The sequence below is a fragment of the Camelus dromedarius genome, chromosome 25, assembly GCF_036321535.1.
Source record: "Camelus dromedarius isolate mCamDro1 chromosome 25, mCamDro1.pat, whole genome shotgun sequence".
In the NCBI taxonomy this organism is placed as follows: domain Eukaryota; kingdom Metazoa; phylum Chordata; class Mammalia; order Artiodactyla; family Camelidae; genus Camelus; species Camelus dromedarius.
In genome coordinates this window covers 1,388,076-1,400,420 of record NC_087460.1, presented here as the reverse complement: position 1 = coordinate 1,400,420, position 12,345 = coordinate 1,388,076, and the positions used below count along the sequence as shown (strand labels likewise).

At 48.8% G+C, this 12,345-nt stretch overlaps 1 protein-coding gene across 14 annotated transcripts in view; it reads left to right on the top strand.

Moving 5' to 3' along the window:
* The window catches only part of ERC1 (ELKS/RAB6-interacting/CAST family member 1), a 289,429-nt gene that overhangs the window by 215,539 nt on the left and 61,545 nt on the right, over nucleotides 1–12,345 (top strand). For 13 of the 14 annotated variants that reach the window (XM_064478870.1, XM_064478865.1, XM_031444368.2 and 10 more), the window contains one exon: nucleotides 10,741–10,885. The exons of the other annotated variant lie outside the window; for it this stretch is intronic. In XM_064478870.1, coding sequence (XP_064334940.1) covers nucleotides 10,741–10,885 — 145 coding nt within the window. The remainder of the gene's footprint in view (nucleotides 1–10,740; nucleotides 10,886–12,345) is intronic. 14 annotated transcript variants of the gene reach the window in all.

The window sequence follows — 12,345 nt, the reverse complement described above, 5'->3', positions numbered from 1 at the left end:
AATTTGTATAATTACCTTTGACGTAGAGCCGTGGCTTTTTGTGGCGAGAATGTTCTTCAAATTCACCTTCTTAATCCAGAAAACACCAAATTGGACCTGTCAGTAGGTCCCCAAATCACCTCCCATTCTGTGACCCCTTCAGCCCACTCCTGCACCTCTTCGAGCAGGTCTCTGGAAGCGCGCGCGATGCGGTGGTCACAGGAAATTGCAAGAATTAAATAACACGCATGGTGAGAGACTATGGGGGGGAGACCGTAACGGTTTTACTTTTACTTTCAGTTTCTTTCAAAGTGCATGCACATAAAACTTCCTGTGTTCATGATCCCCTGCGCGAGACAACGTGTGTTTACTCTAGACAGGACTACGTTGTTCGAAGTACCTGTTTCTCCTTTTGAAGTGTAGGCTCATGCCATGTAAGCGTGTGTGCTCAGTCCGGTCTCTGAGTTCTGCCGGTGACGAAACTCTCGGGTTAGAGAAGCAGTAAGTCTTGCCCAGAGGTGCCTTTGGGCAGATCAAGTAACGAACCTTATAAACTAAGATACAATGTTATTTTTTTTTCTTTTTCCCTTCACAAAAGGGTTTCTCTTCTCTTACTTCCCAGGGCAGCAGCAAAGAGATGGTATGTTAAGGGCCCCTGTTCTGCAGAGATTGCCCCAGAAGCCAGGCAGAAAAGACCCCTGAGCTCCGAGCCAGTCAGGAGGCGAAAGCCCCTTTGTCAGCAATAATGCCGTCCTCGGGGTCGTGACATCACGTCTCGTGTGACTCAAGCGGGAACAGTCCTCGACGATGCTATACTTTAATTCCAGTAAAATGCCTTAATATCAGTCTAATCATGAAAGCGCCATTGAAGACCCACATTTTGTTAGTACCCTTCATACTAATTTCTTAAATCTTACTTTGTCCTCCAAGATAGTCAAGGCGGGAGGCCCAACACCTATTGGCGCTACTTAACTGAGATTTAGAGGATGGACTTTACACGTGATACAGCCTGCAGGTTGCTTTAAGTGAAAACTCTGGACATAATTGCTTGTCTCGGAAATCCATCCGCCAATCAGCCCATGAAATGCCAGTTCATGCAGGTCTGGCTCCACGCGACTTCTCTTCAGGGTCCGTGGGCTTGGGGAAGAACGAAGCCACGGCGCCGTGGCCACAAACGCTTGGCAGATAATCACTTAGCACTTAGGAGAAAGACCAGCACTTCTAGGTATTTTAAAGACAGTTACGTGGGGAGAGTGACTAAATGTCTTCAATGTGGCCTAAAGGGATAAAACTAAGGAAGTCACAAAGAGGAGCCTTCGGGATTAACTTTGTAAGGTGGCTTCTCAGGGGGAGGGGTCAGAGCCAGCAGAGGTGGCTCTGGGACGGCTAGAGTTCCATGGCTTCGGGTGGGCTTCGGCATAAACTGAAGGGCCACGTGACAGGAGTGGAACGGAACAAAATCGAGCCATGATTTTCGCGGCTGGATCTGTTGGTCTGCAAGGACTTCTGCTGTCCTGAGAGCCGGGGCTTCTAGTCTTGCTCTCTGTCATCCTGAAGCACTGATTTATGCCTCTTTCCACTTCTTCACTGCTGCGCACTCCTCAGCCCTTCCCAGCGTGGCTTCCGCTGCCAGCACTGACCTACTAGTGACTTTCGAAAAGCTAAGCCCAAGGGGAATTTCGCAGTCTTTGTCTGGACGTGTCTGTAAACACTTCGAAGTATTTGATCACTTCTTATTTCTTGAAACTTTCTTTGGCTTCCAAGACACACCCACGCACTCCTTGTTCTCTTCTGCCTCTCAGACTATTGCCCTCAGCCCTTTGCAGACTTTCCCTCCACCGGCGCTCCTGCGCCCCCCGCCCCGCTCTCGCCCGTCTAGCGCATTACCTCCAGCACCTTCGAGGCTGAGCGCTGCCGCACCCGCTCTCGCTCCTGCCCGGCGGTGCGGCAGCCTGCTCGAGGTCTCCTCCCCAGGCTCCCGGGGTGCTTGTCGGGATTAATCGCTAATCCGTGTGAAGTGCTGAGCGGAGCATCTGGCTGTGGGGTGATCCCGGCGGCATGATGATCACGGTAGGCTTTTACCCTTTTGCTCTTTAAGACTCTTTTATTCAGTCTCTTGAAGAGCCTCTGGCTTATCCTTAAGTCACCACTCTCCAAACTGTTTTCTTGGGATACTGTGTGTCTCAAGGTATTAACTGGGTGTTCCACTCAGAAAACAAGGAAGTAGGGTTCCATTCGAGCGAGTTTGGAAGTGGTTTGTAACAGGGTTGGCACACTTCTGCAAAGTGCCAGGTAGCAGATACGTTGGGTTTTGTGGGCCTTTGGGCTCTGTCACACCACTCAGGTTTCCTGTTCTGGGGCTTGAGCAGCCGTAGAAAACACACAAGCAAATGAGCATGTTTGTGTTCCATAAAAAGTTCATTTATAGACACTGGAATTTAAATTTCACATTTTCGCAAAATATTATTTTATATTATGTCACAAAAATATTACTCTTTTCTTTAATTTTTTAACCACATAAAAATGTAAAAGCCATTCTTCGCTCATGGACTGAACGTAAATACTGGGCGGACAGTCTTGGCCTGCGGGCGGCACCCGGGCAGCCCCCACCCCAAAGCACACTCCTGTTAAAGGTGCGTAGCTTGCACCGAAAGAAGCTCCTAGAAGTTCTGTGCCAGCGTCCTGCTGGGCTCAGTGTTCCTCCGAGTTATCTGACCACGGGAATCTTTCTTCACAGGATGGTTTTTAGTGTCTCTCACCTCGCTTCTGTGGAATACACTTTGACAGATGCTGACCTAGAGAATAACTGTGTCTAAAATTTTTTGCTGCGAAACAGACTGGAAATCAGAAAACGTATTTTGTCCTCATTACTCTTGCTCTGCTCAGCCAGGCTGACTAGTCGCAGGGTGAATGACCCTCGGGAAAATGGAATTTCCCCTGTAAGCAAGGCACCAGTCGGGCTCAACCACTGCATCGGAATCGGCTGAGTTGAAGGTGGACGTGACGAGGTTCATGCCACTGATCAGGTTTCCGAAATGGGAACGATGTGGACGCTGCTGTAACATGAGGCAGACAGAGGTCCCCTCGGAGGGGCGGGAGGTCCGAGGCCAGGTCACCATACAGTAAGAGCTACCATTTTCTGTAGGTTTTAAGTCCTTATGACTGTTGTTAAAATAAGTAGTTAAATTTTTAAAACCATTTTTAGTTCACGTAAATTCTAAAGCTTGTTTTGAAGCAGTATGTTCAGTTGTCGCTTCCCTGTGTCTTTGGGAAGGAAATGTGTGGCTCAGTAGGCAGTGTTGGTGGCTGCTGTGCTGTTCTTGAATGTATTTTTCCTATTAAAAATAATGTCATTGCTAATGTAGAAAAACCGTAGAATTAAAAAAAAAAAAACTTTTATCAGAAGAGTCTACATCCCCCCTCCTGTGCCCCTGTGACCACGTGCCCCTTGTGTGTAAGATGGAAAGGCAGGTGTAGTGCCCGTGCCTCCTAGCATGTGCCTGGCAGCTGACAGGTGGCTGGAGCCTAAGGGAAGACACAGGGAAGACGAGACCAGCTCTGCCGGCAGTAGTAACGTCCATCCCCCAGATGCACGCGTAGTCACCGCCTGTTCCTGCAGGATTTCCCCACCAGATGTTTCGTTCCAGACATGCACAGGAGAGGAGTTGTTCTTACAGTTTTTTGCCAACAAACTGATAGCAGATGAATGACTGAATTGTGGAATCATTACCACAGGAAGGTAATAAGTTACAGAGTTTGTTTGCATCTGTTCTGGCCAGAAAGTGCCTTGGTGACCTTCATGATCTCAGCAGCCCAGGCGTCTCTGGTCCTCTCTCAGCGGCGCCAGCACGCACTCATGTGTGTCCCTGCAGCTTTCATATGCTTCGCAGACGGCTTGAAGAGTTTGGATATTTACTCACTGAAACTGTTCCTACTTCTTTTCTCAGTCAGTGTACCCCAGATCCAGACATTAGCTGTTCTGTGTAATGTTGGCTCTTTTGTGAAATCAAGACGCGCTTTGTTCTCGGTTGTGCTTGAAGGTGGAGAACCGAGGGCCGTGATCCCACTGGCAGTGTTCTAGCAAGTGTCAGAGCAGACAGACTTGGCGTGCAGGGCAGGCTGACGAAAAGGCAGGCGGCCCCCACGGTAGCCCCATGTGGACAGCTGGTGGGGACGTGTTATCCATCTACGGCTGGAGAAGTTTGAGTAAACAGTGGGACAGTGACAGAGTGCAGGGATTAATTGCTTAAAGCCTTCAGTGATTCTCAGAACAGACGTCTGAATATGGGGAGGGGTTCTGGTGTTTGAGTTCAGAGAAACAATGTAAGAAGATGTTATTTTCCTTTGGAAACAGAAACCTCCTAAGGAAAAAGGACACAGTAAATGATACAGCCCGAAGCATGAGTACAGCGGAATCCAGCGGGCCGTGCTCTGAAGCGACTGTATCTTTACGAGGGAGATTCGTGTTCTGAAATGACTGTTCATATTATACCATCAAACGTGAGGCGAAGGACATGCTATTATGAAATAGCAAAGACAAAATGAAAGAAAAGGTCTTATAAATCTTGTGTGCACAGCATCCCCAGATGTTACTGCGAACCCACCACTTAACTTTATCTGTCGAGGCTCATGCTAAGCTATTCCTCCTCCCCCCAACCCCCGACTTCCAACACAAATCACAGGGTTTAGGACATAATTCACAAGGGATTTTGATAGGATTTGAGTAAATCCCCAACAGAAATTCCCTTGGCTTGCCAGCTAGTTTTAAAGGCAGAGATTTAGAAAGCTGAAGATCCTGAGTTCACCTGTCTGTCTTGTGAGGGCCCTCGCAGTGAAGATAGGCGGAAATTTGCCTGTGGATACGTCACGAAATGCTCGCCTTTCAGACAGTGTTGGGCGGAGCCGTGCCACAGGGGTCTCTGTGCTGGGCGGAGCCGTGCCACAGGGGTCTCTGTGTGTGACATCGCTAAGCCCAGCGATGGCCAACTGTGAGCATCTGCACTGTCCTCAGAGTTTAGGAGTCTGGTATAGCTGATCACTTTTACAGTGGAATTGGAAGGGTCTGTATATACTTAAGAATTTGGAAAAGTAAATACAAATATTAAAAACTCAGTCTTGGCAAAGATGTGGGGAATCAGGGATACCTAACACCTTACTGTTGGTCTTTTAAATTAGTTCATCTTACTGTAAAGTAGCGGGTCTCAAAATTACCTAGAAAGCTTCTTTTTTTTTTTAAATTTATTTTTAAAATTAGAGTATAGTTGATTGACAGTAAAGTGATTCAGTGTTTGTATATATTCAGTTATATATATATGTAACTTTTTCAGATTCTTTTCCATTATAGTTTATTATAAGATAATGAATATAGTTCCCTGTGCTGTACAGTAGGTCCTTGTTGTTTATCTATCATATATATATATATAGTAGTGTGTAACTGTTAACCCCAAATTCCTAATTTATCCCCCCCGCCCCCAGAAAGCTTCTTAAAAGTATAACTGGACATCCTCTGAAGTTCAGATGCGGCTGGTCAGGAGCTGAGCACAGACTTCCACTTGCAATCATTTCTGCCATGTCTGAGAACCACTGTTTGTCCAGCAAGTCTGATACACTTCTGTGAGTTGCACAGCCGTCCGCAGCCACGGTCTTGCTCATTCTTGAGCTCTTCCCGGGCTCTGCAAGTCAACCTCCTTCCCCCTCACAGACGCCCCCCTCGGTAGGCAGCTAGGACTGACGTTCACGTGCTTAGAATTCCCTTGTCCGTTGTCTCTTTGCTTATTGCACTGTGGCATAATGTAGATCTTGTGTCACCAAAGGCAGTGCTTGTTCCCACAGCGCAGAAACGGGACAACACTGGGGCCGCTGGGGACCACTGCCGCAGGTGACGGGGGGCCCAGAGGGAGGGCGCGTTTGTGCAGTGCCCGCTCGTGGCAGGGACTGTCCTTGGCACCCGGGCCGCACGGTGAGCTCGACAGACAGAGACCCTGCCTTCGTGGAGCCTGTGCCCCAGCAGCAACTAAGAAGGCCTCCGGCAAATAGGAAGACTGGCAGGTAGCGTTGGAGTCTGGAGAGTCACTGCAGGGAAAGAAAAGAAAATGTGAACGGTGTAGGCACATGCAATGCAGAAACTTAACTGTATTTGCACGCTTCTGGTGTTCACAGTCATGCACCAAGACTCTCAAAGGAAAATAATGTATTTTAGAAATTAAATATAGGGGCATTCACAGTAGTCAACAGGTGGGAGCAGCCCAGATGTCCATCAGCTGGTGAACAGACAAAGAGTGATGTCCGCATACAGTGGACATTGTTCAGCTTTGAAAAAAGCGGTTTTGACCACCCACCCCCACAGCCACAGGGATGAACCTTGAGGACCGTGTGTTAAGTGACATAAGCTGGTCACAAAGGACAAACGCTTCAGGGTTCCCTTTACGTGAGGCGCCCGGAGGAACCTGATTCACAGAGACAAGAAGTCGAGGGTGGAGCTGGGACCATGGGGAAGGGGAGCGGAGAGTGTTCAGCACGTGCAGTTTGAGTTTTGCGAGAGGAGGGTCTGGAGCCGGTGCGGGCGGGGGGAGCGCACTCACCCCCGAACCGTGCCCTTCAAAGCGGCTGAGGTGGTGAATTTTATGTTACCTGTATTTTACCACAATAAAAAAGAAAAAAGTTAAAAGTTTCAAAAATTAGCAGCCCAATAAATTGAAAGAATAGAAGACTTATAGAAACATTGAAAGAAAGTTTTAAAGACATCAGCTAGCCACATGATACGGTCGGAGCAGCCGCCGCGGCCGTGTGGAAGTTCTGCAGGGCTTGGATGCTGCGGGCGCTGCCAGTGGGGTTGGAACTGTGACGGGGCTGAAAGGAGACGCTGAACAGGGCAGCTTGCAGGCGGCGAGGAGCCGGATCCTGAAGGCGAGAGCGCTCCAGGGTTCCAGGTGGAGCGCGTGGCGTAAGCCTGAGTGAAAACGGGGGTGACTCAGTCACACAGGGTCCTCGGAGGACAGCGAGGAAGAAGTGGGTGGGAAATTGTAGCTGGTCAAATATTAGACCAAACAAAGCCTTTGATGTGGAAGGAAACCAATGAAAGTGACATGGGCAGTGAGAGTGGTGGTGAGACCAGAGATGCAGATGGTGGAGACGCAGCACAGGCCGGGACAGAACACTCCTCCCCGTCTTGCGTTTCTGTTAAACACGCACACTTACCGAGGACTCCGTCTCAAATGTTAACCACTGTCGTTCCAACACTGGTTGTGTCTCTCGCGTGCAGGGAAGAGAGGGCTGACACGCTGTTCCCAACCATCCAGGAATTACCAGCAGGATTTTGAGTTCCATTTGCCTTGAATATCTGCCTCCTGTTTCTGAACTTTGCTAGAAGGAGGGAGGGGACGGGGAGGGGAGGGTCTTCCTTTTTTTCGAAGCTCGGATGCCACCTCAGAGTACTTCTACAGACATCTTGATTCTGTTAGAATTTGCAGGTCAAAGGGCAGGCTTACCTGTGCTCTTACCTGTTAGTTTACAGCACCAGGGATGGAGGGGTAGACAGGTGACTGAAAGCTGGATTTCTCTTACTGCCTGCTCACTCTGCAGTCGGGGGGCCTGTTAGCATGCAGTAGGGGGTTCTAGTCACTTTGAAAGGTTCTGTTCCCTCACCTCTTTCTTCCTTTTCTTTAACTGAGGGGAGTCACTCGCAGAACCAGGGGAGTGATTGGCAGCAAGAGCGTCTTGCCCCGGGCTTGGGGCACACGTACCCCCTTTCGCATCCGTGTGCTTGCGTTTCTCCCTCTGGGCTCAGGACTCACGGAGGCGGAGTCAGAAGGGTCCCGCCCGTGCGCGTTCCTCTGCTTCGGAGAGGCCTCAGCACAGCTTCCAAAGCCACTCGCTAATCCCCACCAACGCGTGTTGCCTCCGAAGTAGCCGTATTGGTATTAGAACAGATGACTTTCAGTCTCAGTATTTGGCTCTAGCTAGAAAGGAACTATTTCTGGTATTTTTATTTTCTTCTGTATAATTTTCTGTATCTTTCAGCTTTTCTCCAATGAAGGGTTATTACTTTGTTATCAGAAGGCATCTTTTTTTCAGGGGGGCGGGTATGGCTCAGCGGCAGAGGGCGTGCTTGGCAGGCACAAGGTCCTGGGTTCAATCCCCAGTGCCTCCACTGAAAAATAAAAATAAAATAAAAATTAATTTAAAATTACACAAAGAAACCTAATTACCTCCCCCTCCCCCCAAACAAACAAAGTATCTTTTTTTCAAAGAAGCAGTTACATTACTAGGTGGGCACTAGAATAAAATTCTTGTTTGCTTTTTTTTTTTCACTTTAAATTCCATTCCCTCTGAAAAACAGGCTATTTAAAAATGTTTGACTTTAGACACTTCTGAGTGCTCTCTGTAGAGCTGAGCCCCCGAGTTCAGCTACATCACATACTCTTTGCCGTCACACACACTGAGGGACCAAGGGTTTTTCTTACTCCTGAAAAGTCAGATGGCTGTTACCGTTTATTAGCTTTAGTATTTGTGCCTACCCTCCACATTTTTTTCAAGAGTTTGTTCTCCCCCATGGTGTCCATTTCAAATTTACCCAATTTGTAGACAAAAGAACAGTGCTATCTATCCCTGTCCCTTTCCAAAAACAAAAGAAAACCTAAAGCTGATGAGCCCGCAGAGGATCCTGACGTCACCCGGGGCCTCTGCGTTCACAGGGACAACGTGCAGGCGTGGCGTTCTACTCTCTTGACTGCGATTTGCCCTTTCTAGGCACACAGACGTGCAGAAGTCAGTATCGCGAGGAGTTTTAAAATGGAAAGGACAGCGGCATGTTCGTCTGTTAGGGCGTTTTTAGAGGGTGAGAGCCTGGGATGTGGGAGAGGAATTTTGCTTCTGTTCAGTTCATAATATATCATCAACACTCAGTAAAAATAGATAGCATCGAGGGAGGTACCGGGGTTCAAACCCGGGACCTTGTGCGTGCTGAGCACATGCTCTACCCTCCCCCACAAAATAAAATTTTTATTTGAATTGCATAGAAAAAAGAAAAAACTTCAAAATATATGTCTTGTTAAAAAGGCACTCTTCCAGCGGCTCAGACTTTATCTTAAAATTCAGGATCTGAATTGTCACCTGCTGTATTGCGTTTTGGGAATGTGACATTTTACCTCAGAGATTAACAGTACGACACTAGCTGGCCAGGCATGTCACTTACAAAAGAATTTGGGATTTGGTCAAGATGCTTTGACAATACAGAATAATTCTTACTCTTTCATATAATGACGCTTTCCTTAAGCACAGACTGGAACTCAGATCCTCTCACCTTTTATCTTGCATTCAGCAAACGTTCTCGTGATTTCGTCTAACTGGACAGCATAATTATTTCTCATTCATCTCCTGTTATTTGCCTGCGCTGAACACGTGGTTCTGAGTGTCGGCGCACAGAGTGCAGCCCGTTGGTTGAGAACGTGCGTTTCTCCTTCCCGTGTGTCAGTCTCCAGGCTTCCCCAAAGGGAGCAGATGTCAGCAGGAAACTGCAGAGTGAGACCAGCTTGAACCTCTTCACTTTTAAGCTCATTTCTCCACTTAACATACTTTTTCAAGTGGTCAGAGAATATATTTAGACCATCATCATCCCTTTGGTGCTGACGAGAGCTTCCTGGGGCAAGCCATCTGCCATTTCTTAGAATCATCTGGAGTGGGGACAGTGGGAAGTCACACGGGGGTCACTGAGAATCTTCCCTTCCAGCAGCAGAGACCCGTTAAGCAGGTCTCACTTCCGTGATGTAAACGGACCTACATCCTCCGTTTGTGAGTGCTGCTTGCTCAGAGTTCCCCGGATCTGCCCGTCTGAATACGGAATATACCGTCAGAATACTCAGAAGATAGGCTTCGAGTTTGTGGCTGAGCCCAAGCTCTTCCATATGCCTGCTGTTGAAGCCCGATTATCTTAACAAGAGACAGAAGCAAGGTTAACGTGCGTTCTCAGTGAGATTCAGCATTTCCTCAGGTCAAAAGCTCAGGCCACTTACACAGTTCCTGTAAATCAGACCTGTCTCCTTCCAGATGACGTACAGAAAAGATGAGCTATTGGGGGGGGTGCGTTTGGACCGTAAGGTCATTCACCAACCGCATTCTGATTATCTTGTACATTTCTCATGTTCAACACTCCCCCCCCCTCACTAAATCCCACCTTCTTTTCCTTCTGGATACGAACCAACAAATAGCGAAACCACAAGGAATCTGTAAAGTTTAAATTGTTGCTTCAAAAGTGTGCAGATCATTGCCAAATAAAGCCTTGACTGGAAACTCGTTTGCACTGTTGCGATAAAAGGCCTCATAGGTGTCCCGCGTGCCCCGGGGACGGCTGGCTGATGTCCTAACTCCTGGTTCCTTACGTTTACAGTTTGTTGTCCGTTCTGGACATAAAAATGTTTTCAGTGCTCGTGGTGCCTCAGTTTACCTGGAAGCCGCAGAATACTTATCAAAAGAATGAGTCACATGGTAAGATGTATAAATGACAGGTTAATTCTTACTTAAAAAAAAAAAAGTCACGAGCTTTGTTTACTTTCAGAGTTAACTGCAGCCGTACGTGGGAACTCTCTGTTAAGGGGTCGGTGGAACCCCCTGCTGAAGACGCTTAGAGTCATGGAGGCCCGAATGGGATTCCCGCCCACACGGACCATTGGCTTCGTCCCGCACAAAGTGGGGGCGGCAGTGACAGTGACTGCAGAGGACGGCTGTGCGCACCTCACCAGGGTCTGGGCGTTCTCTCTCTTGCAGGCAGGAAGCCCTTCTGGCCGCCATCAGTGAGAAAGACGCCAACATTGCTCTCCTGGAGCTTTCGTCCTCAAAGAAAAAGACCCAGGAGGAGGTGGCCGCCCTGAAGCGGGAGAAGGACCGGCTTGTGCAGCAGCTCAAGCAGCAGGTACGCCTTGGGCTGGGCGCCCGCGTCCCCGCCGGCCTTTGCCTTCAGGTCGCGGTCTCGGGTTACCCGTCCCACCTCGTCTCAGTCACCCTCACTGGCAGAGGCTTCAGTCCTCACAGTCTCCGGAGAATTCTCGGTAGGAGGACTGGTTTGGAAGAGGTCACACGTCTCATGAGAACGTTTTTTAACTTTTGCAACGGCTGCGTGAAATTCTGCCCATTTGAAATGCAAAAGGCTTTTGTTTTTTGATGATGTCTCTCAGGAGAGTCGGGCCACAGGGGTCCACAGCGCCCACACCTGTGTGGTACCTGGAAGTGATCTGAGGTGTCTGCAGGGGCTCTTGGGGTCTTTAGTGGCACCTCCGGGTCCAGAGGCTCATGCCCAGGAGGCGGCAGGGGTGTGGGGTACCTGCCACCCGCTGGTGCAAGGCTTGTTTTCCACATCCAGTCAGATTCCTCCTACCGAAGGCACCAAGTCTGTTTTCATTTAAATGATTTCCTGTTACTTGGGGCCGGGTGCATTCTGAAGGTGAGAGCAAGGTTTTGCCCTTCTCTTTTCCACTTAAAACCCTGCGCAAATGTAATGCGCGCTACTACGCGAGGCCTTTCATCTGTGAAGCGAGAGCTGGAGATCTCCCCTTTGATGGTGGTTGCACAACACTGGAAATTACTTGCTGGGCAGAACTATACACTGTAAAGTGGTTAAAATGGTAAAATTTACGTTTTGTGTATTTTACCAAAATTTTTAAAGCGGGAGGAGAAAACGTCCCCCTTTGAGAATAAGGAGAAAGCTGGCTTTCAGCGTCTGAGGCCTCTTCCTCCTCTCCACTGCTCTTCCCTCAGGGGCGCCACGCGCCCTCTGCGGAATCCCCTTCCTGCCCCTGCACGTGCTCTGTGCAGCTTGGCCGTTTAGATTTGCTCTTCTGCCTGAAGCGATCCGATCAGGAAAGGGTTTTTCAAGTGAAGGAATTTCTCTTTTCCTGCTTTAGGGGATCAGTCACAACCGACAGCATGATAGTTAATGTTCAGGTTAGCAAGAATCAGTATTTACAGAGCAAAGGTGTTTCCTCTGTGGACCATCACAGCTGCCTAGAAATAGACGTCGTTACATAAATAATAATGTCCGCCCGACTTTGCTGAGAAAGTACCAGAAGGGGTGCCAGATGGGCAGGTGCGCAGAGGAGACAGCACGCTGCTCATCTGCGAGTGAGAGAAACCCTTGCCAGCGTCTAAAATCGCGTGTCGCGGGAGGAGGACGCCGCCAGTGTCGGGGTGCCTGCTGAGTCAGATGGGGAGAACGTGCTCATTACTGGAGGCATCTGTCCCGCAGTCCACACTGAGATTGGCTCATCACCGCAGATAACGTGAATAGTGTAGTTTCGGGGCCGGGGTGCGGGAAGTGGGGAGATTTCTGCCCCCTGCCTGGGGAGGTGGAGGCCAAGTGTACAGCTTCAGTTCTGC